This window comes from Coprinopsis cinerea (genome assembly GCF_000182895.1).
Source record: "Coprinopsis cinerea okayama7#130 chromosome 3 map unlocalized cont3.3, whole genome shotgun sequence".
In the NCBI taxonomy this organism is placed as follows: Eukaryota; Fungi; Basidiomycota; class Agaricomycetes; order Agaricales; family Psathyrellaceae; genus Coprinopsis; species Coprinopsis cinerea.
Genome location: NW_003307542.1, coordinates 1,551,866 through 1,578,811, shown reverse-complemented (window position 1 = coordinate 1,578,811; position 26,946 = coordinate 1,551,866). Strand labels below are relative to the sequence as shown.

The 26,946-nt window shown below is 50.9% G+C and overlaps 9 protein-coding genes across 9 annotated transcripts; 3 read left to right on the top strand and 6 right to left on the bottom strand.

Moving 5' to 3' along the window:
• Positions 1–60: 60 nt before the first annotated feature.
• CC1G_01918 (P-type ATPase) lies at positions 61–5,346 on the bottom strand (the record flags this gene model as incomplete). Its single annotated transcript, XM_001830230.2, has 18 exons — positions 61–350; positions 410–573; positions 623–773; positions 826–871; positions 928–1,003; positions 1,060–1,340; positions 1,390–1,598; positions 1,651–1,865; positions 1,914–2,031; positions 2,088–2,247; positions 2,308–2,865; positions 2,920–3,077; positions 3,134–3,445; positions 3,501–3,567; positions 3,619–3,753; positions 3,810–3,951; positions 4,003–4,232; positions 4,282–5,346. 18 exons carry the CDS (start codon positions 5,344–5,346, stop codon positions 61–63), a joined length of 4,377 nt encoding a protein of 1,458 aa, XP_001830282.2.
• Positions 5,347–5,819: 473 nt separating this feature from the next.
• Positions 5,820–7,311, top strand: CC1G_01917 (3-oxoacyl-(acyl-carrier-protein) reductase; the record flags this gene model as incomplete). Its single annotated transcript, XM_001830229.1, has 11 exons — positions 5,820–5,992; positions 6,041–6,072; positions 6,128–6,216; positions 6,276–6,377; positions 6,428–6,507; positions 6,560–6,660; positions 6,712–6,747; positions 6,804–6,822; positions 6,889–7,073; positions 7,131–7,163; positions 7,223–7,311. 11 exons carry the CDS (start codon positions 5,820–5,822, stop codon positions 7,309–7,311), a joined length of 939 nt encoding a protein of 312 aa, XP_001830281.1.
• A 1,076-nt stretch (positions 7,312–8,387) lies between these two features.
• Positions 8,388–10,973, bottom strand: CC1G_01916 (614/534 cytochrome P450; the record flags this gene model as incomplete). The annotated part of the gene is made up of 17 exons (XM_001830228.2): positions 8,388–8,427; positions 8,489–8,635; positions 8,693–8,717; positions 8,791–8,877; positions 8,940–9,072; positions 9,130–9,163; positions 9,222–9,259; positions 9,315–9,422; positions 9,479–9,513; positions 9,579–9,708; positions 9,765–9,946; positions 10,007–10,034; positions 10,097–10,216; positions 10,274–10,414; positions 10,554–10,621; positions 10,676–10,794; positions 10,849–10,973. The coding sequence occupies 17 exons, from the start codon at positions 10,971–10,973 to the stop codon at positions 8,388–8,390; spliced, it is 1,560 nt and encodes a 519-aa protein (XP_001830280.2).
• Positions 10,974–11,185: 212 nt separating this feature from the next.
• CC1G_01915 (peptidylprolyl isomerase) lies at positions 11,186–12,900 on the bottom strand. The gene is made up of 9 exons (XM_001830227.2): positions 12,830–12,900; positions 12,540–12,780; positions 12,415–12,485; positions 12,326–12,354; positions 12,129–12,273; positions 11,704–12,067; positions 11,611–11,647; positions 11,434–11,556; positions 11,186–11,381 (listed from the first exon to the last, which is right to left on the bottom strand). The coding sequence occupies exons 1-9, from the start codon at positions 12,847–12,849 to the stop codon at positions 11,356–11,358; spliced, it is 1,056 nt and encodes a 351-aa protein (XP_001830279.1). The 5' UTR covers positions 12,850–12,900; the 3' UTR covers positions 11,186–11,355.
• A 141-nt stretch (positions 12,901–13,041) lies between these two features.
• Positions 13,042–13,921, top strand: CC1G_01914 (arp2/3 complex 20 kDa subunit; the record flags this gene model as incomplete). The annotated part of the gene is made up of 7 exons (XM_001830226.2): positions 13,042–13,044; positions 13,097–13,177; positions 13,231–13,268; positions 13,322–13,529; positions 13,581–13,660; positions 13,715–13,805; positions 13,855–13,921. The coding sequence occupies 7 exons, from the start codon at positions 13,042–13,044 to the stop codon at positions 13,864–13,866; spliced, it is 513 nt and encodes a 170-aa protein (XP_001830278.2). The 3' UTR covers positions 13,867–13,921.
• A 53-nt stretch (positions 13,922–13,974) lies between these two features.
• Positions 13,975–14,595, bottom strand: CC1G_01913 (hypothetical protein; the record flags this gene model as incomplete). Its single annotated transcript, XM_001830225.2, has 1 exon — positions 13,975–14,595. The coding sequence occupies one exon, from the start codon at positions 14,593–14,595 to the stop codon at positions 13,975–13,977; it is 621 nt and encodes a 206-aa protein (XP_001830277.2).
• Positions 14,596–15,235: 640 nt separating this feature from the next.
• On the bottom strand, positions 15,236–20,254 carry CC1G_01912 (hypothetical protein; the record flags this gene model as incomplete). Its single annotated transcript, XM_001830224.2, has 28 exons — positions 15,236–15,315; positions 15,374–15,434; positions 15,491–15,644; positions 15,703–15,711; positions 15,769–15,812; positions 15,869–16,226; positions 16,278–16,303; positions 16,868–16,984; positions 17,032–17,106; positions 17,160–17,246; positions 17,300–17,338; positions 17,391–17,513; positions 17,563–17,577; positions 17,629–17,739; positions 17,794–18,038; positions 18,090–18,171; positions 18,220–18,225; positions 18,281–18,348; positions 18,399–18,417; positions 18,468–18,572; positions 18,623–19,076; positions 19,131–19,161; positions 19,210–19,340; positions 19,388–19,448; positions 19,501–19,943; positions 19,999–20,081; positions 20,134–20,181; positions 20,231–20,254. 28 exons carry the CDS (start codon positions 20,252–20,254, stop codon positions 15,236–15,238), a joined length of 3,099 nt encoding a protein of 1,032 aa, XP_001830276.2.
• A 222-nt stretch (positions 20,255–20,476) lies between these two features.
• CC1G_01911 (Smc5-6 complex non-SMC subunit Nse4) lies at positions 20,477–21,789 on the top strand (the record flags this gene model as incomplete). The annotated part of the gene is made up of 6 exons (XM_001830223.2): positions 20,477–20,545; positions 20,597–20,811; positions 20,864–21,158; positions 21,211–21,361; positions 21,420–21,606; positions 21,659–21,789. The coding sequence occupies exons 2-6, from the start codon at positions 20,772–20,774 to the stop codon at positions 21,787–21,789; spliced, it is 804 nt and encodes a 267-aa protein (XP_001830275.2). The 5' UTR covers positions 20,477–20,545; positions 20,597–20,771.
• Positions 21,790–22,020: 231 nt separating this feature from the next.
• On the bottom strand, positions 22,021–26,842 carry CC1G_01910 (hypothetical protein; the record flags this gene model as incomplete). Its single annotated transcript, XM_001830222.2, has 11 exons — positions 22,021–22,116; positions 22,170–22,229; positions 22,280–22,402; positions 22,455–22,601; positions 22,657–22,965; positions 23,022–23,111; positions 23,161–23,232; positions 23,287–23,606; positions 23,660–24,440; positions 24,591–26,551; positions 26,614–26,842. 11 exons carry the CDS (start codon positions 26,840–26,842, stop codon positions 22,021–22,023), a joined length of 4,188 nt encoding a protein of 1,395 aa, XP_001830274.2.
• Between the last annotated feature and the right edge of the window lie 104 nt (positions 26,843–26,946).

The following is a 26,946-nucleotide window of genomic DNA, read 5'->3' as shown; positions in this document are numbered from 1 at the left end:
TGTTCACCACAATGAAATATGCGCATCTAACATGAAATATACAGGGCTCGACAACAATGTTCAGTGCATCCCTCCCTCCACAGCCTTGTACGCTTTCCCTTCCCGGACCTTCCACCGGTCTCTGTTCAGCCATCGCTGGATCCCACCGATGAGGTGGCTCGTGATCTCTGTTCCCCACTTCTCAAAAGCCATGGAAAGAGCGACGTTCGCTGCAGCCACCATGATCAGTGTGAACCTCCCTGACATGGGCAATGCCATCAGCGTCAACAGTTTCACGATCATTTTCGAAGGTGAGAGCAGCAACCAAATGTTCACGGCCAGCAACAGGCCCATCGAGAACATGAGCCATCCTGCGCGTAGACCATTCGGTTAGCAACGGCCTTATATGCTCCTGATATGGAATACATACCGTTTGTGTACATGGGCTTGCGATATGGAGGGCCTATACTGAACACGGCAGCAACAAGGATATACTGGAAACATGATATCAAAAACAATGTCGTGTTTTCAAAGTTGGTGGATTCGAGACTGTTGCCCCCCGTTCGCGGGATAACTTCCGGTGGAGGTGTGTACCTATGGACCAGTTAGCCAATTGTTCCAAACGTCATAGCAGTCCCCATACCATGGTTGCCGTCTAACCCAAAGGTATCCCCACCCTTGGATACCGCTTGTGATTAAAATTTGGCCGATGATACTCGCCAAAACCTTCTTTGATACAAGGTTTGCGGTCGGTCGTTTCGGATAGATACGAGGATATGGCAACGTGCGCGCCACTAAAGGGAATTAGTTCAGTTGGCAGAAAACCATCAGTGGAAACCAGCTTACTGGTAACAGCGATGGGTATGATAATGAACAGATCAATGTAAAGGAACTAAACAAATGGACAATCAGGATGAGCCACGACAGTGAGCGGTACCAACTTCCTACCTGGAAATCTCCCAAAGACGAGGCAAACGAATACAATAGCGTGACCGACGTGAACTGGATGATCGAATACAAGGCCCTGCACATCACATAAGAGCGTCGGTATATAGCAATTTGGCAAAAGGTATGACTCACATATATTTGAAGCAGCTGAAACTAGTTACGAGGGCTGCTCGGCCTTCCCGAATCACGTCAAGGACACAGCCGATATCCGGTGTATTGGAGGTAAATGGCGCTGCTACGCTGGCCTCAGCTTCTGACAGAGAGATGCCAACATCAGCAGCCTTAAGTGCTGCACAATCATTGGCACCATCTCCGCACATCAAGACGGTATACCCAAGTGCCTGAAGGCGTTCAACGATTTCGTTCTTCTCATCGGGCGACATGCGAGCAAAGATTTGAGCCTTGACGAGCATCTACAGGCGCGGTTAGTGCCAGTATCATTTCTTGGATACCAATACGTACTCTTTGCAGAGTTTCCAGGGGGGCGTAGTTAAGCATCCAGCGGAACACGTCTCCTGTGAGCACCAGGGAGTAGTCCTGATAGGCAATTTCTCCTTCAACGGTATGGTGAGGCGGGGGCGTCAGAGGTTTCAGGCTATAAGAATCTAGCTGCCAGAGAGGGTCGTCCATACAGCTCCATTCGAGTTTAGAGGTCGGAATAGATGCATTGCCTGCGGAGTCCTGTTTCAGTATTGCCTCGTAGATGTGCTGCGACAGACATACCATGGGAGAAGGTAGGATAAAAGACATGTGCGGCTTGGCTGATCAGTGAGCATTCTCTTGCAACACTCACAGCAGTGAGAGGATTGTCGCCTGTGATCATACGACATGCCAAATTCGCCGAACGCAGTGCTTGAATAGCTGGTGTCGTTCCTGGCTTGAGTCGGTTCTCGAAGATAACCAATCCTAAGAAACGAAGGCCTGCCTCCGCTTGCTCCCTTCGAGGCCATCAGACACGTGATGGTATATGTGGTTGATGGACGCACCGTTTCATCCGCTGGGCCTTCAACCAGGACAGCCCTTCGATGCTCTTTCCAGCAACGGCAATGACTCGATAACCACGCTTGGTATAATACGATAGAAGATCGTCATAATCTTGGGGGACTGTTCAAAGGACACAAGTTAGCCCGAATGATAATCGAGCAAGTCGTCCGACGTACAGGAATCCGGTTCGCAAATGTCTGCCATGACCTCAGGTGCACCCTTGACGTAGATTTCCATGCTGGTGCTTTTCAGTCGCTTGACAATGACGCTCATCCTTCTCAAGGCTGAAACAAACTCGAAAGTCCGGATCACGCCTAATTCAAGGAAATACGCGTGCTAGAAAAGGAGAGAGGATTTGCCACGGAGCTGGTATCTGGGGAGAGAAAGTGTACATACCTTGGCAGAACCTCTCAATGCATCCTCCAACTTGAACTCTGCTCCACCAGGGGGCCGTACAACAACTTGAACCAGAGCAGCTTGGTCCACTACCGCACCCTTGGACTTGATATTTCCGATTCCAGCACGAGCTTCCTGGAGAGTCCATTTGGTGAACTCGAACATCTTCACGTCGAGTGGGTCACCGATCACTGTTCCATCAACCATCTTGAGGGAATGGCAAGTCGCGAGGGCATATAAAAAGTTGGCTTTCTGATTCCCCATCGGAAGGTCATGGATGTCTTCAAGCAACTCTCCGAACTGTTGGACATTTCGTTCCAAGGGTCGAATACCCAGAATGTCCAAGCCATCTTCCGTGAGGGTCCCTGTCTTGTCGAAACAGCAGACATTGATTTTCCCGGCGACGTTGACTCTACTCGGTGAGATGCAGAATATACCTGACTTCCGTAGACGCCCGATGGCGAAACTGGTGCCTATGGATAGTGTTGCAGGAAGAGCTGGCGGGACCACGACCGTGATGAGATCCAAGGCGCGGACGATGATGGTGTGCCATGGAATCTACGAACTCGAAGATTAAAGCAGTGACAATTAAAATGCGCAGAGATTGCTCACCCCCATTCTGACAAATTGAACGGCGCTGAAAGCGAACCCCACCATGGCGATACATGCGAGGAAGCCAATGAAACGAACGGAATCGCGATAGAATTTGAAGCCTATAGGTTTCGGGAATAACATAGATCGGACAAGAGATCCTTTCGTTGTGTTGAAACCTTCAATATGAATTGATCAGACGCAGGCAGTCGCACCATCAATACGGTTTACGCACCTGTCCGAACAACCATTCCAAGAGCTGGTTTACTGGTGCCATCTGCTGCAACTATGCCGCGGATGCGGACAACGCGAGTTCCACCATACATAAATGACCTTGGATTTTCAGATTTCTCTTCTCGCCATTGAACGAGGTCTTCATCTTTCACCGGAATCTTGCTGACCGGAACACTCTCCCCCGTTAACATACTTTCGTTGACGATGGCATCACCGGATAGAAGATAAATGTCTGCTGGGAGTGTGGTGATAGTTGATGTGGACAGATTCAGGACGTCTCCGGGAACAAGATCGATCGAATCCTTCTCGACCCCTAGAACTCCAAAATTAACGTGTGCGTACCACACGACTGTAAAGGAAAGACTTACATTCGCCATCCCGCAGAACATTCACATTGCACACGATCCTGGACATCTCACGCATGCGAGCGATTGTCTGTGAAGAAGATTAACTCCCCGCGCAGGTTATATTTGTGAGGCAACCCACCCTCTTCGTGTCTACCAGTGTAGAGGTGATGCTCGCCGTAGAAATGAGAGCAATGCAGAAGGCGTAGTAGTAATAGCTGTCTAGAGACCAAAGTATGATGCTGGCGATTTGGAAAACGTAGAAAGGGTGGATGACCTAAGAGATTGCGAATTAGTGGCCGGTTTGAAGCACTCTAGAAATTTCATATCAACCTCTTCAACCAGTAGTGTCGGTGTAGATTTAGTTTCAATATCAATCTCGTTGGGCCCAAAAAGCAATTGTCGTTGGTGTTGTGTATGACTATCAACGCCTTGAAGCACAGAAGCTGCTGTCCATGACGAATCCCGCCAGTCTCTTTTTTTTTGTTCATGAGGACTTGAACTCAGAATTAATGTTACCACATACCTGACAAGGCTGAACAAGCCCAGCCTGGGATCTAGCGCGAACCTTGTGTAGCGATAGTCCACAATCAATAGGCGCTTCAAAACTCCTGTGGCCTCACTCCAGTCATCCAGGGATGCTTTCAGAAGCTCTTGACCGGGACCCAATATAGGTTCTTTCGGAAAGACGGTGTCCAAAGGGTAGGGGTATGGAATAGATCGGATTGGAAGTAGTGTAACCGCCCGATAAGCTGCCTTCGGAGATCATTACGACGTACATCTGGAGTCAGAGAAGGCTTCTTACCTCGACGACCACGAACCCATTTTTGGCGTCAATGAATGCCTTTTCCCGGGCAACCCAGTTTAGCCACAGGTTCGGAAACCAGTGTCCAAGGAGAGCAAGGATACCGAGGGATAAAACACACCCAACTCTCCAAAGGAAAGCCCTCGAAGAGATGGTTTCGTATCCAATGAAACGAATGGTACTATCCTCGTCCGGGATGTAGATGGTTTGTCGGCTCGGGGGGCCTATTGGAGGAGGCTCCAATAAAGTCGACATTTCCATGTCTACTCGGGCTTCTCCTCCAAAAACCGGGTCTATGTCCATCATCGGAAGTCGCGTCTCCCCTTCGTGAGTGCTGTGGAAATCGGAGTCGTATTGCATGCTCGCGGTAATAGATTCGGTGTCGCCCATACCAAGCCCTGTTTCTTCTTCTTCTGAATCCTCTTCCCCGGAAGAATAACCCCAACGCTCCTCCTCATCACTGTCTGTGAGCAGAGCATTTTCGGATGCGGCGTCCAGTGATCTTCGGCTCCGCCGAGACGCACGACTGGAAGATATCGACCGCCGTCTACCGCCACGCGGTGGTGGAGATTCTGCCCGAGAGAACAGATTCGCGAAACCGCCAAACACAGAACGTGAGGGAGGAGAGAGGGATTTCCGTGCTCTTCGACGCTTGGTGGAGGTGGACGCGATATCCCCGTGGCCTATTGATAGTCCGTCATCGCTATCGGCACTGTTGTACGAATCGTCGTCTCCAAATAGTGAGGACCTCGCCGCGCTTCGGCCTGAGTGGCGTGAATGCGACCTCCTACGGCGGCTGGATTCGATACTCTTCCTCCTCGACCGCATGTCACTGCTCCTTCTCCCAAGTTCAATTCTCGACATTCTGGATACACTGCTTGGGTTGGCGCCATGACCGGGTCCAGAGAACATGGACCCTTCGCCTTCATCGTCGTAGTATGTGCTGTATTGTGAATCCCGGCGGGACCGTCGAGCATTGACTAAGGCTTGGTTGATTTCAATAGGTGTCGCCCCTTCCGTATAGTCGTACACGGGACGGTCCCCGGCGTTGGAAGAGGAGGCCATGGGAGCCAATTCTATGTCTTCGCCCGGGGAGGCGCTTGAGCTGTTGGCAACTGGAGACAGCTTGTGAAGGCAGCTGGAGCCTTATAGGTGGTGGTGGTAGTGGTGGTCACGCAGAAAGCCAGTGGAGGTGCCGAGCGGAGTCGCCGCGGACCGTCTACAGCCGCCGTCAAAGAAAGTGCAATCATCGTTTTGCTCGTTCCCGGCGTTCGTTCGTAACACGATGCTCAACAACGTCTGCGCCTCTTTTCGCGTTCCCTCCAACAGCAACTGCATGATTTTTCTGCGCCGAGAGGCAGACAGGGGACGTGCCTCCATGGACAGTCCAATTACGGAGTTTGATTTCAGGGATCCGGTCAATTTGGTCAAGCAGTTACCGGGTTCCCGAAAGACTGCTCCCTGGAGGCGACCATATATTTGGGCATACGGGGCCAATCGAAACTATCTCACCCCCACAGCTCTCTTCACCTACCACCATGTCAGGATACGATAAAGTCAAATCTCAGCAAAAGAGCGCCGAGGAACACTACCAAAACACGGTTGCAAGGATCCAACAAATCCAATCACAATTCAATGACTCTCCCGGCAGTGGAAAACTCAAAGGAAAGGTCGCTGTGGTCACCGGCGTTGGCTCTCTGAAGGGCATTGGGTGCGTTTACTTGCTTGGCCTCCTGACACCGTGCTGATCAACTCCCAGTCGCGCCGCGGCCATTCTATTCGCGCGAGAGGGTATGATTCATTCCTACAGACTGTATGTCACCAGTGCCTTCAACCGTATATCTAGGTGCCACCCATCTGTACCTTATTGATTACGATGGCACGAACCTCCCAAACCTGAAGTCCACCATCGAGTCCAAGTACCCGCAAGTGAAGGTAGGCCCCCTACTGGCTTCAACGCGCTTCTGTATTCTGATACCCACCTCGGAGCGTAGGTCACAACGATACAGGCGGATGCGGCAAACGAAGCCGCCATCTCCGGCGTCTGCGAACTAGCCCTGAAGGAAGCGGGCAGATTGGACGTCTTCTTTGCCAATGTATGTCGGTATCGGGTCCCTCAGGCGCTCTGGCTCATCTCCTCTTCAAGGCTGGACTCGCCTCCATGGACCCCCTTCATGACACGACTGTTGAAACTTTCATGAACATCATGAGAGTTAACGCTCTTTCGTACGTGGTTTTTCCATGCCAAGGACCTGCCTTCTAATTCTTGTCGCTGAAGTTGCTTCCTCGCTGTGAAACACGCATCGACCGCCATGATGAAGACGAACTCTTCTCGGGGCAAGGATAAATCAGGTGGAAGCATTATCCTCACCGCATCCAGTACGTGACTTCATCCGCTCCTTCTCGTTCAGAAACTGATTTCTTCCTCAGCCGCTGGTATCCGATCAGGAGCAGGGACTGTCGATTGTTCGTTCTTTTTCGCTTTACCTTCGCTCGCAGTCAGACTAATTGACTCAAAATAGACAGCGCCGCAAAAGCCGCGTCAGTATTCTGGAATTCCTCTTCGTCCTTCGACTGGATCCTGACGCCGTGAATGCCACTTTGTAGCGTGAACTCAATAGCCAAGACCTCCGCATACCAACTGCAGAAGACTGACATTCGTGTCAACACCATCTGCCCTGGCCTAATCGAGACTGGAATGACTGGCGCAACCTTCGACTACGCCAGGAAACGCGGTACCGCTGGTAAGATCGGCCAGCTAAATCCTCTGGGGCGATATGGTGTCGCTGAAGGTAAGTAAATGCCATAATGAGTGCGGAAGTTACACATAATAAATCTTGAACGCCCAGAAATTGCGAATGCTGCTCTGTTCCTTGCATCTGGTGAGAAATGAAATCTACGTTCTTTGAATTAGACTCTGATTCACGATTTGCCTTTCCAGACGACTCGAGCTATGTTAACGGCCAGAATATTGCGGTGGATGGAGGTTTGTCGGCCTCTCACCCCGTCGTCCCCGGTCGCTGGGCATGATTTGAGGGCTGAGTAACTTTGTCCAAGTTTTGGTCTGGAGGATAATTTATTTGGGACGAAGATAACTTTATGCCGTGTGACGATACGGCTATGGATCGCATTCATATCAAGTGGTCGATAGAATTCTGCTCGATATGACTTCCTCAGATCTAAGTAGTGCTGGGCCCTGACATCTTATTCTAAGCTTTAAGTACAACTCGTGCTCACGTTCCTTCTTGAATCTCGAGGTTAATGGACACCCAGCGGTTTCATTGCCTGTTCATCCTCACATTACGCTGGGCTTTGACTGACTTTAGCACGTAAAGATGACCCATTCCACCTGCCAAGAACTACTGGTATCAGTGTAAATCGGGCGAAAAGCGAGATTATGTACTACATGTGACTATGTGACTATCCACACATCTAGACAGACGACGGAGGGTTGCTGTTACGAGGACATTGTAATAGCCATTGGGGAAGGGGATCGAGTACTTGCTGCGAAATGAACGCAGCGCAGGCGTTCTCAATGGGTGGCTTGCAATTGCTTAACGAGCGGATGATTTTCGAGACTCGCAGGCGCCGAGCCTGATTATGGGTACTTGCGTCTACTTTCCCCATGTGCCAGCACATTCGGTGACTGGAAGGGGCCGACCCCTCTCCACTCCGTTGGCCTTAGCGGTCAACCCGACTCGGAGGTCGGCATGCCGCTTCCCTGCGCTCGACTCCGAGGATGGTCAAGCTTCGCATTGTGTCGCTAGGACATCCCTTGTGCGTGTCAACCTGCGCTCCGTGGATAACGAGAAGATAACACCGGAAGCGAAAGATCAGAGTTCACAAGGGTCGATGTCCTTTCCAAACCGTTTGCGGCGGTTAGGTTGCGGCCTATTAACGCGGGCGTCCATACAGTAGCAACTTAACAGAATATTCGGACAACAACAGCTTCCCTGCGCATCATAATGAATAACTCTTCGTACTATACAGAACAGTAAGACAGGCCGTAGACACTACATCGTAGATTACAAGGGAACAGATACAACATACAAACAGAGTTTAATTGGAATATGGATACAATTCGTAATCAGGGACATGTAGTACACTCAGTCCCGCCTCGTGAATACAAGAGGGACTCGAATTGGCCTGTCATGGGAAGGAGGCCAGTGATTAATACTGGTCCCTCAACTATAGCGAGAAAACGTACGTGACCGTGATACCCGGCTTGTTCCTTAGCACCCTCTCTTTCCGTTGCTCGAACGTCTCGTAGGCATACTGTGGTTCCTCCTTGACCGAGATCCGGTATCGGCTCACAAGTTTGGTGAGCGTAGCGATGCCCTCGCATTCGAAGAACCTTGTACCATGTATCAGCACGTATGGGAATACATACCGCCAGTCAAATTACACTCACCTCTTTCCAAGACAAGACCGGACACCTGCAATGGATCCTTATCAGTGAAACTAGCACAGCCGAAGAATTTCAGGACGGGAGCAACGACGCCAACGCACCGGAGCTGAAGGGCAAGAAAGCATCCTTGTTATATTCCTGCAAGAATCTATCCGGATTGAATTCATGCGGGTCTTCCCAGTAGCGCGCTAGCAGCCGAAGGGTTGTGAAATCATCAGATGGTGTCACGGATGTGTTACCTACTACTTACGATTATAATGGAGGCCTGCAGTGTTGATGGCAATTTGAGTGCCTTTGGGGACCGGTATAGTCACCCTTTCTCCAAAGTCATTTGTCAGGGTTAACGTCGTGTCTTCAGCACTTTCTTTGGGTATGTTGGTAACCTTGGAGCACCCTCAGCACCTGTTCTGTCCTGGAATCCCATGGTGGCGTGTACTCACCGGGGGAAAAAGACGCATTGTTTCATTGAATACTCTGACCAATAGGGTCAGGAACAGATGACCCCTCGAAAGCACGAGGGATAGGTACTTACGCCATTGCCCTGGTCAATTTCGGCATGTCGGAAAAGGCCTGTGTCAGAAGTAAGAGACGAGGACGAAAGCCGGAAGGGCGGGACAATACTCACGATTTCTCCATCCGGACATACAGCTTTGATTGATTGGAACAACAGCTCTTGTTCCTCTGGGTACAAGGCAAGAAGGGCGAAGGTGAAGCAAAGTGTATGGGCAGCCGTCTGGGCGGTGATACCAGTCAAGTCTGGAGGTAACCTACGGGATGGCAGTAACGCACCTCGTGGCCGGCGATGAGGAACATGAAAATATTTCCTGTACGTAGGCGTTGTGGCAGAGTGTGAGATCTGCCGCATATATATTGGAGTGAAATCATTCACCTGTTAGCTCCTGTTCTGTGAGCGCATCGATGCTGGCGTCGCTGTTTGATTCTAGAAGAATGCTGAACAGATCATTCCGTTCCACCTTTTCTCCGTACAGACGCTCGTGGATCATCTCCTTCATGTACAACTGTAACAGGTCAAGTAACATCAGAAACCTGTACATTGAAAAGGTGCTCAACTGACGTCTAATTCCTTGAAAGCCAATCGGGCAGTTCGGGTGCGCTTCGTCAGCCCCATTGCCCACTCTGGGACAGCAAGCTTGACAAAGACGTCGTGCGCTACTCGTTGCAGAGATTCCTTGAATGTCATTTGATGTCCCTCTGGGCACCTGTCGGTTTCTGTCCAAGGCATCCGCTGGCCAAAGCCTTGAGAGGAATGATGGGTAATTACTGTCAATGTCATCTCAGCAGATTGACAAGACATACCGGCAGCACCAATAACAAATAAGGCTATCTGCGGAACCAAGCCTTCTCGGTCAGCGTGCAGCTGCATACAGGGATGGAAGGAAAACTGACGGGCAAAGTGATATCCAAACAGTGGTCCACAGTTAATTTTCGCTCCCCTCGACCATCCCACAGGTCGAACAAGCCATCCATCACTCGGACAGTCTCGTCCCAGACGAGTTTGCTGTTTTTCTGGTGTGGAGGTCGAGTCAAGCGAGTCGACAAGGGAAACGCTGAGGGACAACGAACCTCAGAAAATGCGGGAGCCGATATTCTCCTGTACCGTTTCCATTCATTCCCCTCAGAGGCCACGATGTTTTGGCCAAAGAATAGAAGGGACTTGTAAAGGGCAATGGCCTTTGGGAACTTTGCACGAGCGGAAGTCACCTCCTGGGCCATACAGTTAACGCTGTCCTTGACACAGATCCACAGATACTCCACCGACTTTTATAGCTCCTGCGTCAGCCAGTACAAGGTTCGTTTTCACGGAAGGCCAGAGTGAGATCTATTAGACCGTTCCTCAGCATACCAGGCCCAGCTGTCCCTTGGGCACAGAGCGTACTATTGAGTAAACGGAACTTCCGAAATCTTCGTACTCTACAGCATGGGACTCAGAACAAGAACAGCGACCCGAGACTTAACGGAACTCACTCTTGAACTTGTTAACGAAAAGATAATTCTTTCCCGCACTCAGCCATCGAACGCTGGGCATAACAAAGTTGGAGATGACGCCCCCCGGGAAAAGGAAAAATACTTCGCCAGGGTGGAACCTGAACGCGGTGATATCAGGTGCAATATCCTATCCCACTAAACCGTCGACATACCCAATGGCCCGCTTGGCCTTGAGGATTGAGACCGCCCTATGGCATACGAAGGCTATCACTGGGGCAACGAAGAGGATGAGGGAGGTTTGTACGGTGTAAGGGTATGGCGATGGCCAGAAAGGCATGGTGGAGGGGTGAAGACAAGAGGACTGGACCGGGAAGGTGACATCGAAAGTTATATGCCGATAAAAGATGACAGCACTGCAAGAGGATTGGCAAGAAGTTGAGGCACAGAAACCGTTAGACAGCAGTCCCCTTCCATGAGTGCTTCCATCAGAAGATAAATCAACCCATCTCCGTCCCGGAAGCAAGTCCATCAAGGTCATCGCTCTTAAAGTGGAAGACAAATGTAGACCTCATTGCATTCATAATGACAGCTGTTAGATCACAATTCCGTATACATGAGCAAGACCACGCAGGACGCTGCAGGACGGCACAAATGCCAATTGATTTTGAGTGAATCTGTGGAGACAAGGTAGCCACCAGATGCCGGGGCAGTGCGCATATTTACGCAACCCCGATGAGCTTGACCTCTGTAGCCATGGTCAGTGGGCCGATTGGGAGTGCCACATCGGAAGAACTTACCGAACTTGAGAGTAGCATTCGGGGGAATTCCTGAAACTCCCTTCTTGCCGTAAGCGAGGGCTGGTGGAACAGTTAAGATACGCTCGCCCCCAACACGCATGCCAGCAATTCCTTCATCCCATCCTAATGGCACCTGAAGTCAGAACTCATAGCAGAATGGCGTCGAATGAAACATACCCTTGATGACACTGCCCTTTCCGATAACGAATTGGAACTAGAAGGTGTATAGTCACCACCAAAGAGGATCAGAAAAAGAAACGAAGATCATACCGGCTTGCCCTTGGTGTTCTTGTCGAAGACCTTCCCATTTTCAAGTTTTCCGATGTATCGAACAGAGACCTTGCTGCCCTTCTTGGCTTCTGGGCCTTCTCCGACCTTGGAATCCTGAATCTTCAGCCCGCCAGCGAGCTCCTTCACGTTTGAGCCTTTGGTCTTGGTGTCCTTCTCCTTTTTCTCTTTCTTTTTCTCCTTCTTGTCGGCCTTTTCAGCAGTGGCTTCGACAGGGACAGCCTTTCCATCCTCAGCCTTCAGCTTCTTGCTCTTTTTGTCCTTGGCCTTGGGAGCTTCCTCTGCCTCGGAATCACGGGAGCGTTTCGCAGACTTGGGAGCGGGTTCTTCAATTTCCTCGAATCGACTGGTAGCCGACGGAGTCAGGATTACTATGTGCTTTCGATGGCTAGGGCAGTGTCACGAACCTGGCGTCGGTGTCAAGATCGTCGAGGCCCTCCAGCTCAAGTGGATCCATCTCGACATCGGAGCTCACTTCCCGTAGGTCGTAGGCATCCTCTTCGTCAGAGTACTCCTCCTCGTCGCTGTCGTAGGGTGGTTCATCCATTTGTTCTACTAGGAATCAGAGAACTTATAGGAAGCGAAGTCGACAATACTTTCTTACCAATATAATTCCCTGTGAGGTAAACAGTGCTAGGAAGGGTAATTAGTATATGGATGCGGGCAGACATTTCTAGGGAGACCCGTGCCTACTTTTTGCCAGTGTTGACCAGGACATATTGTCTGTCTTCCTTAAGGACAACATTAAGGGTGGTTTGCTCAATCTGATTTCCTTTCATAAGCATGAGGCATAACAAGGGCGAACGCGGGTTACATACCCTGCCTGCGGTCAGAGCAGTAAGAACAGTTTCGGCAAGCTCTCGGTCCTCGTCCTCGTCCTCCTTCTCCTCATCTTCATCCTCATCCTCGTCGTCGGGTCCAGACAGTGGTTCATAGACAAGCTTGACAACGGATCGACCGTTGGCGTCGGGCAACTCCTCTCCAAAGGCAGCGTTCGTCACCCGGATGTCAGCTGGAGGGGAGATCTCTTCTTCAGCGCCCCCAGGCAAAACGAAACTCCTACATGGACATTAGACTTTCGACTGAAGCAAAACGCGCTGATACACACCAGAGTTCGACTTCAGCCATTGAAAAGACGTGTTTTTTTGAAGTTAAGAATGGAAACTGTGAGTGTTCAAGGGGCTTTGGCAACTTGGACGCGGTCGAAAAAAGTTCGCGTCTGTGAACAGCCGGCAAATTCCCGCGCATTCAATCTCCGCCGTGATTGCTGGGAATTGGTCGCGCGCAGTGAACATGGTTGCAACAATCTAATCGACGACCATGGTGAGTTGCGTCCCTCCTCGACGTTGAGCATGACGACAAACGCACTCTGCAGTCCAACAGTCTCAGACCCTACCTGGCTGCTGTGAGATCGACACTCACGGCCGCTCTCACCTTGGAGAACTTCTCGTCGCAGGTGTGTGTTGGATACTGCGAGTGATATCATCGTTTGCCTAATTGTCGATGAAGGTCGTCGAAAGGCATAACAAGCCTGAAGTAGAGGTGCAGTAGGTTCTTCCCGGTGCATCTCACATACCTCTTGACCCTTAGAATCGACCAGGACATCTAAGGAAGTACTTCTGAACCCCCTTACCATCTCGCGAAACGAAAACGAACGTGTATTGGTGGAACCATCGGTCAACTCTGTTCGAGTGAGCATCAGGATTAAGCAGGCCGATGAAATCGAGAGGATCCTTTGCCACAAGTTCACTCGATTTATGACCCAGCGTGCGGAAAGCTTCGTCGTTCTGCGACGTAAGCCTGTACCAGTGAGTAACGTCATGGATCTCAGAATCACTGCTCGCTGACTGTCAGTGAAGGGCTACGACATCTCATTCTTGATTACGAACACCCACACTGAAACGATGTTGAAGCACAAGATTGTGGATTTCATTATCCAGTGAGTATTGCGTCGCCATATTCTGCCAGTTCTGCGAGTCTCATTCCCTTCCAGGTTCATGGAGGAAGTCGACAAGGAGATCAGTGAGATGAAGTTGAGCTTGAATGCACGGGCGCGTATCGTTGCAGAATCCTACTTGACTGCTGTATGTTCCTCCATCCTACATGGCTCATATGTGCTCACAATTTGTACAGTTTAACGCATGATTACCTGCGATATATACCCACAATGACACATATTCTATCCTTCGAACCACACAGATCGAGAAAAGCGAAGCTGAAGGTGAGGAAATACCGAAACTATTATGAGGTACATCACGCATCCTTGGGCAGTCCAAGCCCCCGCTCCTTCATCTTCTTCACCAAGGAATCCTTCACCCGATCCTTCCACTCGCTGTCCAGAATGGCATATAATACGACGTCCAGATATCCACCAGTTGGCTCCTTCCAGCAATCCTTGAACGTTCCTTCCAATCGTGCTCCTGCCACCTTCTCCAACCAGCCCCTCATCGGCGCGTTATCAACACCGGTCATGAACGTGATTCGGTGCAAACCCCTCTGTTCGAACACGTGCTCCAACAACATATACAAGATGGGAGTCGTCAATCCTTGACCATGACGATCCGACGTGATCCAGATTCCCGCATCTCCCCACATGTGAATCTCGTCAATGAGGAAGACGTTGCAAAGGCCGGCGAATTGGTACTCTCCCTGGGCATTGAGGGCAGAGACGATGAAGTCCAGGTTATGTGGGTTTTTGGCGCGGCTTTCGCGATATTCGGTTACTTCGGCGACGCTGACGGATTCGGGGAGGAAGCGAACGTATTTGCGGCAAATGGGATCGGAGCGCAATTTGGCGACTGCTTCATCGTCGGCAGGTGAGGGGAGAGTGAAGCGGATCTTCTTATCGGGAGAGTAGAGTGCGAGCTCAGCCATTGTGAAGGGTTGCAAAGTTGCTTAGGCGGATTATTGGTGGCACGACGAATTACTCTCGTTACTTATAGGAAACTTTGTGGTGCTGACGGGGCCGTGTGACTGATGGTGGGTGCAGAAGCCGGGAGAACCTTTAAAATCTGGAACCGCCATGTGAATCCACGGGTTCGGAAGGATGGCTGAAAGAGCTCCTTGCACCCTTCTCTCGGATCGATTGACGCTCGTCCCTCTCACGGGCTATCTGATAAAGCACATGGTAGATCTTCTTTATCAGATAATCCACAAATGATGGGCCCAGCCTCGCACAGCCAAGGACTTCCAAGGTAATTCCAAGGAGGACTGATGCCTTTTTGTCTCCTTTGCCAGCCTTTGCCTCGTTTTCCAAGCTCCAGCGCTGGCTCTGGGGTTTTGAGTAGTGATAGGTCCATCCCAACGTGAATCTTGAACCGGCATCAAAATGGGGTGTGGGTCCAGACAGCACCTCTTCGGTATGCCACCAAGGTCACGCACGACCTAGGTTGCTGTTGGCGCCGGCTCACCACCGTACCGCCATGCATTCGGTCGATTAATGCTAAAGAGGTACATATCTTGAAGGCATTTCTAAGAGACATGGTCGTAACGCAATTATTACGATAAACTTGCTTTAGGCCTGTCCCGAACCAGATGCGTCCCGAGTCTGAGAGAGTTCAGTTTGTCGTCGAATGCCAAACAATTCCACCAAGTCTAAAGCGTCAAATGAAATCAGAATTTCAATTAGGATAGGATGCAAGGAGAAGCCTACCTTGGAGCCGTGCCTCGCGCTGTTGGCGTTGAGTTTCGCGACTCTTAATTCCAGAGAATGCCTGAAGAACGGAAGTTGCGGTCTTCATAGGAGTATCAAGACAAATCAAAAACGAACCTGCTTGACGAGTTGTTTCTTTCTATCCTGGATTTCAAGGACCTTCGATTCGACAGTGTTTTCTGCGATCAATTGATAAACATGGACAGGCTTCTTTTGTCCAATACGATTAACCCTATCGACGGCCTGGCTTTCTATTCCCTCCTGCCACCAGCTTTGGGATCAAGGTGAGGATAATACGGAGGGCGCAACGTCAACTGGGACAGACTTACGGATCCATGCTAGAAAATATACATTGGTACACACTAGCAGCAGCTAAGAGAAATGAGACGACGTACAGATATACATGGTTGGCGACCGTCAGGTTAAGCCCGAGCGCGCCCTATGTGACTTTGGTCAGAAGGTTGACGTGAGGTGAGGAGTAAAAAGGGAGTATACCGCCTTGAGAGAGATGAGCATAACACGCGGATTGGATTCATCACGGCCTGTATCCAGCAAAGGTTCAGGTTCGACATCCCCCATGTCGTTGTCATCGAAGTCGTCGACATCCGAGCTCTGACTCATAGGGTTGTAGTCATCATCACTGTCACCGAAAGCTGCATCCACCGCGAAGGACGTAGGCGCAGATTTGCGGCGAGTGGTGCGTCTTGGTCGACCATTGTCGGCTTCCGGGGGAGCCTGTTCAGCAGCTGGATTAGTGTCTTTGCTGGAGGCTGTAACGGGCACGGAAAACCGGGCTATGGCCTCCTGCCGACGTTTGGCAGACATTTGTCCATCGAAGCGGACGTAGGGAATCCTAGGATGCCTGATAAATTCACCATTCCTAACGCAGATCATCGGTACTCACCCTTCAGCTTCCAGCGTCTCTCCGACCTACGATCCGGGAGGTCAGGGTCTAGCTAGGGTCGGGATGCACTCGACGTACTTGCCTTGTCGAGGAATGACGTGAATTGTGAGAATACGAGAGACTTGTCTCCCTGTGGTGCCAATCGCAGCAACTGAACCAATTGGTCAATCTTCGCAGAGGAGCCAACCTGGAACCCTTCTTTTTCATCTGTGTCACGAATCGGCCGCTGCGTCAACTCCGTCGGTGGAGGCGGCTCGAAGAGATCTCCCATTGTGAGCGTACGGCGATCCTGTTGGCCACAGTGAGAAAACTGGAAAGGCACGCGGTGAAATCACTGACCATCGGGCACCTAGCGTCACGATTAATGGTTTCAACGATGCTACGAGAACCAAATATTAGCGCGAAACGGACAGCGAGGAGTAATGTACGAACCACGCCACGCAGAATATATGGGCACAACTGGTAATTCGCCCATCCTCGACCACGCCGAAGCAGATAGGACATTCTTCGCAATCCTCGATGGCTTGCGCAAGAAGGTTTTGAAGGCGGAGTTTCTCTTCTGGGGTTATTGCGCGAGCTGGTTCACTCACCATGCCCTCAGCCGCTTCCGCTGCGCGAAGCTGTTCCAAGTACTGCCCAGGCACCAGACCAGGATGTAACGCTATTTGCCTCAGACGGGTGAGCATGCTAAGGACATTTGACTGGACCTAGATTCCATGTAAGTTTGTGTCACCCTGCTGATTCCGACACTTACAAAGGCGGGAGCGAAGGATGACATCATCTTCTCGATTCGCTGCTGTGAAATTTCCTCGATCTGGTCGTAGATGCGCTACCAAGCACGCCTGAGTTTCACGCTCGGTGTCAACGGGAATATAAACGTACTCTGGCATCGGGATCCAGAGTGACAGGGACCCTGATCATTTCCACAGGAGGTAAGCCGATCAAAGGAACACCATTGGCGTCTTGCATCTGGGGTACACTGTCATCGAGAGCTTCGCTAATCTGGGCCACAGTGGACATACCTCCTTGGTACGACGGATGCAGACATGACTCATGAGAGCCTGGTCAAAATTTGAGCCAGTGAGAATCCAAATGAGGAGATTGCGGACATACCTTGAGCAACTCAGCACCTTCCGGATCTCCATTCTTCAAGGGGCGGATAAGAAGTCGTTTGAAGAAATCCTCATTGTCCAGAGGTTGGCAAATCCTCAGGAAGGTCAACATTGAGCCGAGGTCCTATTGAGTTTATTAGGCTATGCTCCTAACACCGTGTCGAATCACATACACGGGGAGAATTTATCTGTGTGCGGTGTCAGTGCATGGGACTTAACCAGTGCGAGGGACCATTTACAATGGGAGTTCCGCTGAGAACCCATCGTCTATCAGCAGTCAGTCCAACCACCGCGCGAGCCATCTTCGTCTTGGGGTTACGGATTACATGACCTTCATCCAGGATGATACGCTATGCCCAGAAAAATAAGAGAGGGAATAAACGGTCGCGACTTCTCGTACTTACCTTCCAGGATATTTCGAACAAGGCCCGTTCACCGACCTTCTTTCTCTTCGTGCCACTCGTAGGAGCACTTTCGGCATGTTCACCTGTGATCGTTTGGTAAGTCGTGATAACCACGTCATACTTCTTCAAATCATCTGTGCTGATATTGCGGTTGTTTCCGTAATAGATGTAGGACGTGAGTGCTCCCGGGACGCAGTGATCGGCAATTTGCTTCTCCCAATTTGACAGAATAGAGAGGGGGGCAACTATATGCCCCTTTAGTTCTGGAGTCTAGCGACGGCGGTATGTGATCTTACCAATGAGGGTGGATCTTGCAAAATTGGGATGGTTTTCTTTCTTCGTGGCCAAAATCAACGCAATCATTGTGAGGGTTTTGCCCTGTCGCCCAAATGAGAAAAGTGATTTCCTTTTTCGACGAGAACGTACCAAACCCTGTAGATAACGTAATTCAGTCGTGAAGGAAATCAACGATCAAGAGAGAACCTACCATGGCGTCCGCACAAAGGGCCCCTTTACCCAGCTGGGGGGGTTCTCGCTGAGGGGTTTTGGTGGCAACTGTACGCGAATGAGATCCGGTTGGTGCAAGCGTTCTGTTGGCAACTTACTGTTGAGATAGTACGGAGTCTGACGATTGTCGTGAGTACCAGCGAAGGAATCAATCAGGGACCACATACATTGTTATTTCCCTTTCTAAATTGCCAGAATTGCACAGGTGGATCACTTTCTTTGGTTGGCAGTTTGGGATTTTCCCTGTCGATACACCATTGAAGGGCTTGAGACTAATAACGGGGTTAGCTAGGTCCTGCGAGAGAACTGATAGAAAGTGAACCTGATGTTTCAGAAGATCAACTTTGAGTTCTCCACTTGCTGTCCCGGGAGGGTTTGGATGGTGGGGAATATTGAGGATGTCGTCTTTGGAACAGACAGTGTCGAGTAAGGAGTTTCGACGTCCTTCGTCGTCAATCTTCTCCAAGCTATCAAGCATTTGTCGCAGCTCAGCAGCCTTACGTAGGGCTTCCTGTTGCTTGAGTTGCGTAGGGGTAGGTCCGCGTTGCTGCGAAGAAGCACCCGCATAGCCGTACCCTTGAGAAGATGCGTAGCCCTGTGAAACTGACGGATATCCCGCTGCGGGGCGGCCTTGGGCGTTGGCCGTGCCGCCACGGGCGGCTCGTGCATTGCTGGCAGAAGTGCGAGCAGGAAAACCCCTCTGCCCCGGAGTGGCCCACACAAGCTGGGGCTCGAGTTCGTCCCGCTTGTCGGCCGGGGCATAGAATTTGAGTGTGCTTGGAAAGAGCGTTCAGCCAAGGCACACACGTTTGAGATATGGCGGAACTTACATTGATAACACATAACCTGTCCGCCCACCCACTAAGAAAAAATTAGGCCATGTCTGATTTTTGATGCTATGGCACTCACAATTCCCGTCGTTAATCACTCCCTCTACGTTTACTGCCCTCCGATCAAGCAAAGGAGCAAGCTTCGAGGCAACGGTCCTTGGTAAATGACCAACCTGGACATTTCGGATATTCTTGACCTGTATGGCATTTCTAAAGGAGGCGTTAACGAATGAAATGAAGCAATATGCTATACGAACGCGTCATATTTATTGTGAGGCTCCCGAACAAGCATCACTTGTTCTCCCGGACCGACAAGGCCTGTGAGGAGGTGGTTAAGCGCTGCACGGAGGATTAAGGGAGAACGCTTTACCTTTGTAATACTGAATCCCAACCACGTTCGTCACCATTACACAGTACAACTCGTCGCGGACTTCTTCCTCCATAGGAAGATTCTCCTCCTCTTCCTCTCCTCTCCTTCTCCCAGGTAGAAGATCTCTAGGAATCTGTGCGGTTACACTTGTAGCCGGTATGGTTGGAGGAGCTCCCGCTTTACGTTTTTGGGAAAGCTGCGTTGGTCCTGGAGGGGGACCAGACGTGGCTTGACCTGACCGGGCAGTTTCAGGGATATCCGAAGGATCTATCCGGCGTAGGGAGATCGCCATACTGATTTTCTGCTGGTCCGAGGGTCTTAAAAGAGTCAAAACACTGTCTGGGGATGGAATAGGGGAGCCGTACTTGAGCCTGTTAAAGTCCACGATATTGTGGACGGTAACAAGAGCCAACTCGTTTAGAATGTCTGGAGTTACGCATCCCCTATAATAAGGCGCTTAGGGTAAGGCCTCTATATGAATTCCAACAGGCAGCTCACCAGTGTCGCCATTCCACTTGTTCGCCTGTCGCTGACGCGACGGCCTTTCCATACCGCAGAGCACCAACCAGTATGGCTGAGTTCTGTTTAAATAACGTCAGATTTAGTACTCGTCTGCGGGCTTTCATGACGAACCTTGCAAGGCGGTGGACCGTGACATCGAGCTCTAACACTCTTGCTATACTGTAATTAAATTAGCTCTGGTCAATGCACCTCACAATCCAAGACTTACGCCAACAAGATGTGTGGTCGCCATCTCTTCCGCTAATCCTGATAGCTAAGCCCTGGTCTCTGCGGGCGCGTTCTTCGAAAATGAGCGCGTCTGACTGTGACGGGACCAGCTTGGAACGTTGAAACAAATGAGTGGGCTGCCGCTCAGCGCTTCCATCAGCAGGGTCACGCGAATGTCACGCGTCGTGACAGCAATTAGCGCACGCAGTAGCGGCGCAACCACTGTGGATCATGACTCTGCTCTTCTCCAACATCGACCAGGTCTACTCATCGTCCACAACAGAAATGTCTAAAGACGTAGAAATGGAAAATGAGGGCGCGTTCTCTTCCAAATATCTCTGTCTGCAAAGCCTAATGAAACGCGCAGACCTCGTGTTTGACCCAGACCAAGATCCTGAGGAAAAGCGCGCCGTTCGCCAAAATTACCGTGCACTAACGAAGAAGTTTGAAGGTTAAGAAACTATCAATAACGTTACGAAACCGCTGAACGACATGAAACAGAGCAAAACCTGAACCCAAATGATTTCACGCCGCAGGCCCTCATGAACCATGTCAAGCAAGCAGACGCGTTGTTCAAGAAAGGTCCGGTCGTACTGCACGTCACACGGCTTCTTTTTCTCATACGTTGCACCAGTAAAGGAACCGCAAGAGGCCATCCTTGACTCTCGGATACTGCTGCTCGCTTCCAATGCCAGTGCACAGAAGGTCCGATCCTTAAAATCCGGGACGGGGTCATTCGATGTCGACGAGTTTGTCGCGAAGCTGGCCACTTTCATGGGTGGTCAGAAGCAAGTCCGGCAAGAAAACTTCCCCCAAGAGGCAGGCTCTGATGTAGAAGAAGAGGACATGCACGATTACCCGCTAGACTGGGCAAAGATTGGGCGAAAAGCCATGGCCAAAAGTCGACGAGCACCTGCAATGAGCTTCATGTTTGTGACAATATCTGGTTTGTCGTCATTCCGCACTTATCTATCGGTATAGGCTGGGCCCTCTGTCATTGGAGCAAAAGAAACGTGCAAACATGAAGCGTGAAAAGCATGAAAAGAATACCGCGGAAGAAGTGAAACCACAAGAACTCAAAGAAGAAGATATCCAGCGTTCAGAAAATGAGACGACGAAAAACGTCCACGATGTGAGTTGCCGACATTCCATCCTGCCCTGTCAGGTTGATTCTGATCGTTTCGCTTCAGCTTGAAGAGCTTCTAGGGAAACACTGCACAATGGAAGACGAGTCTATTGAACCAGTGAACCTGTTCAAATTCATTCTCAATCCGCACAGCTTCGCCCAATCCGTCGAAAATGTGTTCTATCTCTCATTCCTTATTCGCGATGGCCGTGTCGCTCTGGAAACAAACGAGCACGGCGAACCTGTAATATGTAAGTGGACACTTGTTTCGTTAAGAAAGCCGGCTTGACTATCCTGGCCCAGATCCCTGCGAGGCTCCCTCAGACGCAGATTATGCCGAAGGGCTAAAGAAGAACCAGCTCGTCCTAGAGTTTGACATGCAGGTGTGGAAGGTTAGAGGGTCATACTCCTTGATTCATTTGCGGCGATGCTAACGAAATATAAAGCGAGCCATCGAAGTGTTTGATATCAAGGAACCCATGGTCCCGACACGACCAAAAGCAAAAGTGAAGCTGGGTGCTTGGTATGGTTAAGGTCGCTCTCTTCGCCTCGCTGCACCATTGTTTTCCGGGCATATGTATATGTTGTCTGTAATTGCACATTAATTCCTGATCAAATGATAGAGATTGGTTTTTCAGAGTAGAAGGGTATATGTGGTTAGTTAATCAAGCTTGTGGGCGGATAGAATGCATTACATCGAGGCCGAGTGGAAGCATTTGATGGTCTTTCAGGTCATCGGGTGACCAAGACGTATTCTGAAGCTACTCGTTCCTCGTCAGTGGAGCCCGATAAAGTCCAATCCCAAATCAAGTACCTGGGCAAGTGCTTCTTCAGAAGACACTAGATTCATGTGGTCGGGGATATTATTATGATTCTGTGAAGAAGTCAATGCGGGACCGTGCACTGGAGCCGGAAGGTACACACCAGTAACTCCTCGTCGAGGTCACGGAAGTGCAGTCGAAGATCAAGAGGGAGCTTGGACGGCAGGATGACAACGTGGACATTGGGCGTGAACGGTCGTTCAGCCGATGCTCGTTTGGCGAATTCCTATAGCACCCTTTCAGCTTACAGCAGAGGGTGGAGGCTGAATTAACCTTACCAAGGCGACCTCTAGCGCGAGTCGAATGTCTCTACGCGACCCACGAGCGTCAGGGCCGACCAAAATGAAAAGTTCCCAAATACAGTTGGCGATATAGACGGATTGGCAGGGATTGGCCACTTGGCTGAAGAATTCCACAGGTACAAGCTTGATGAAACACGTCAGACGCAGCTGGGATAGACAAAGGAAATGCACGACATACAGTGTTAACACGCTTATTAGCATCAACTCTCCACATTGTGGGATCAGCGGATGGCACGGAGCCCCTCCATTTCCAATAATCCGCATTTGCATACGCGTCGTCACCAAGGATCATCCAGAACATCGAATCGTCGCCTTCAGATTCTTTCCCTTCGAAAAGCTCGATAATCGCACCACCATTGGCAAGCTGTTGCGCATAATCGGTGGCCGCTTCACGTTCAGTTGCGGAGGAGCCAGACCCGTGCCAGATGTAGACGGTGTTCAAGAGGGTCACGCAGTAGCTGAATGCAGAACACAAGTTTTTGATGCTCTAGAGTGAAACCTGCACTCAGTCCCCGTCTTTCTTTTAGTCGAGTGGACACCTACGAGATCGTGCTCGTCGATGGTGATCAACCCGCGGGTGGATCGAACGAGGTGCATCGCAGTATTCTCTGGGCTCCAGTGAGCTCGAGAACCCTACAAACACGTCAGCGTGACAAAGTGTCCGAAGTAAAGAAGGCCTTACCTGTCGAATAGCCAGTCTTCCGCCAACCAGTCCGATCAAATGAGCGGATTCACTGTATTGGCGAACGATGATCTACGAAAATGTCAGTACAACCAGAGCGCCAGCTAGTCATAGCTCATAACCCACAGCCGTTGTGCCATATCTCCTCGCGATCTCCTGCACCTTCTTTTCCTCCTTCTCTCCGTACTGCGATCGTTTACCAAGCCAACACCAGACAAAAGTATCCACTAGACCACTAGGCTGGGATTTGCTCCTGTGAACAACGGCTAACACTTCTGTATCATAAAAGATGGCAATATCTTCCGTCAAGGTGGTAGTCGAGGTGCCAGAAACAGACATGACATCCACAGAGATCGTCCTTGAATCTGGAGGAATCAAGGAGCTTGGGGATATAGGATGGAACATGACGGAGACATCAACTTGAGGTAACGGGAGGTCATTATGTGCTAAAATGTTGAAATTTAGAACGTCGCTATTTCAGAGGACGAGATAGTCGTACTGATGGACACTTCTTTGGGCTCTTTTGGTGTTCTTGGTTCGCTTGAAATAGGATGAATAAATTCCTTGGTACGCGTCAAAGTCCCCGCTGGGGATGGTGCTGGTGTCGCTTCTTCCTTCAATGGAGGCAACGTAATCACCGAGAATCTGTCGTAGCTGGACTTTCTCTTCTCCGCTTGACTGGAAGGCGCAGGTCGTAGTCGAGGTGGAACGGGAGCATGGTCCTCATCGGGAATAGGCGGCGTTTCTGAAACAGCAGGTGGAGGCGGTGCTTCAGGTGTTTGCGCACGCTCCTGCAAAGCTTGAGCGACCTCCATTACAGTCGCCCTGCTGCCAGTACTAGGAATCCTTGGCCTCGGTGAACTCGGAGCTCGGTCCATTGAAGGGCTCATCGATTGAGGAGGTGTCTTCATTTCTGGAGTCCTGGGTCGAAAGGAAGGCTCCTTTGCCATGCCAGGCAAAGCATGTCGAAGGCCAGGGTATTTTTTGGTCTCGCGAGCTGAAGAGATGTCTTCAGAAGGACGCTCTGTTGGGGTATGCCGCGGCAGGATTGGCCCATTATTGCTCCAGGCCTCAGCAAGACGACTGATTTTAGCATCGGAACGAACATGGCTTTCCGGGATAGTTGTTCTCGACGGTTGTGGCATGTTGAATGAATTTGGGACAGGAGATGGTGCCGGCTTGCCTTGTTGCTTGATCTCCTCAGGTTCCTCCGTCAGACGACCTCCGATGGTTGCATTCGTCGAGTTTTTCTTCGGCCTCTTAGCTCTGTTCTTTGTTGGCTATTCACGGTCGCAAACGCAACAAGGCATGAAAGGGTCGTAAAATTACAGGCCAACGAGTATTGACCGGTTGAACATACATAAAAGAACACGGAGAAGGAAATACGTGAGCACGAGTCCATGATCATATTATTCCCAGGATTAACGCACATGTATCAACGGTTTTCCAGTGGGGCCTGGAATTTCCGAAGGTATGTGGTGCTTCTGTCTCCCAGCCAATTGGCTGCGCGGTATCTCGTGCTTCACCCCAAGTTCATCGACAGCGGATATCGAGGGCGAGGATGGCAATTTCTCCACGAACATGGTGGTTGCCGAGCCTATTTTACCTGTGGGAGCCGACATCTTCTCTATATAGCGAGCAGTCGTCCGGGGTGTCAAGGGTTCACGGGAACTGGAACCAGGAAATTGCTGTTGACCACTTTGCTGCACTGTAGGCACTGGTGCCGGAGAGGCGGCAACAGACCTCGACTCCGCCAGTTTTGTCACGTTGGGGTCGGTGGTGGCAGCTCGGCGAACCTGGACAGGGGTTTGTGATTTGGTGGGGGACGGCGGAGGAGAAGGGGAGCGCATGTGCGGTTGCCAGCGATCCAACACCGATTTCTTGCCACCACTAGCCTGTCTCCCCTTCTCCACGGGGGTGGCTTGTACTGATGTCGGCGCAGATTGAGACTCGAGTTGTAGACTGGCTTTAACCATGTTCTGAACGAATCCGCGGCCCTGCAATCGGCTTATACTCGGGGAGAGGTCTTTCGCAGTCTCTTGCTTTCTGAAAGCTGGGGATGGGACGACTGCAGCAGCGGGCAGGATCGGTACATTAGTTGGCACGCGGGGCTCTGGCTGTATCGGTCGAGCCAGGGATGGCGGGGGGTTGACAATAGATCTGCTGGGAGTATGGGTGGCGATAGGTGACTTGGGCAAGAAGTTCGGCGTGGAGATGGTTCGTTCCCTGATGGAAGGAGTAGTAGTGGAAAGATAACTGATTGGACGTGGGGCCATCACTGGCGGGGTCCTGTTATTAGTCTGTCGCGATACGCTGCTGGCTGCTTTCTCGCTGGCGACTGGATTCACGGGAGTGGAAGACTTCGATGGGTCCCTACTCCATGAATTCTGGGACTTCAGCTCGGGAACAGCGGATTTCGGCGCGTCGAAGCCATAAGTGCGAGTGATTGGTTTCTCGGGGGATGCTGGTCGTGATGAGGTTCGCTTCTCTGGAGATGACCTCCCGAAAGGCTTGGTTGGTGACGTAGAACGTGTATTTCCGTAGAAACCAGAGCTGGACAGCGGACGTTGCTTCTCCGCAGTTCCGCTCGAAGAAAAGGTGCTAACACTCTTCTGGGATTTAAGCACGGACGGCTGAGGACTAGTGGAAGGCCTATATCGTTCAAAGTCTTCACTTCCGACGACGGGGGGCGCTATGCGTTCTGAACTCTTCTGAGAGCGTAATCCTGGGCTCCCAACGCGCTCTGAACTCTTCTGAGAACGCAGCGAGTGCCCAACGATAGAGTATCGGTAGCCCCCGTTATCTTTATGACTCGTTTCTTTGACCGACTCTGAACTCTTCCTTGCTTTCAATGGTGATTTAGGTGTTGGACTTGCAGAGGGACGATATCGTTCAAAGTCCTCTGTTCCAACGGCAGGGGTCGGGGAGAGGGATCGACGTCGTTCTGTGGCGGTAGCTGGTGCTCGGAGATTGTTGGACTTGGGTTGGTCGGTCTTCGAAGTAGACAATGACGACGAACAGGCAGGTTTGGGAGGAATACGACCATTGTTAAGGTCCTGCTTGGACACCATTCCTGGCATCGCCACCCCGCCCTTCCCAAAAATGGGGTGTGGGGTGCTAGTGTCGGGTTGGTTGAACTGTGTGGGGTCATGGGCATCCTGTTGCGCAGAATGCTTGTTCAGCCGTGGCCCTGTAGCACGTCCTCCAATAAAAGATGCGAGCGAAACGGCTTCATTGGGAGCCTTCGGCGGGACGTGGACCGCGTTGTTCCCCATGAGCTTCTTCAAGGCTTCGTTCTGGTGACCGTAACGATCAGCACTGTCGCGAGGTCGGTCATCAGACAACACGTCCGTAGTTGGGCTCGCCAAATTCCATTTATCCGAACCACCAGCTACAATCCGAGACCAATTGTCAACGGTTGAATGTCAGGCGAACGATGAACGCTGTGCTTACAAGGAGAACTGTCGAGGTTCAGTCCACGGCCACTAAATCGACGACTGCGTCTTAGGCGGGCTTGCCTCGCAGCTTGGATTTCGGCCTCCAATCGCTTCTGTTCCGCCTCTTCATCAGCGTCGACCTGTCGCTGCAACGCCTTGATCTTAGTTGCCCATTCTGCGAGATCCGATTCAGGCTTGGGATAGTCGACCAGTGATCGTCTAACATAGCTGCGACTGGAATCCATTTCGATAGTGCAAATAGGGCATAAGAGGGAGAAACGACGACGGCCGTACTGGCTGTTCAGAAAGACCAGCCTGGTCCTGTTCAAGTCCAGGGCAGGTTGGGTCC

Excerpts from the sequence above, each read along its gene's own strand:
- CC1G_01915 (XM_001830227.2), bottom strand. The coding sequence starts at position 12,849 with ATGGCTGAAGTCGAACTCTG. Across the intron at positions 12,781-12,829 it reads ATGGCTGAAGTCGAACTCTG|GAGTTTCGTTTTGCCTGGGG; the intron begins GTGTGTATCAGC and ends ATGTCCATGTAG. Across the intron at positions 11,382-11,433 it reads GAATGCTACTCTCAAGTTCG|AGGTCAAGCTCATCGGGGTT; the intron begins GTAAGTTCTTCC and ends CCATGGCTACAG.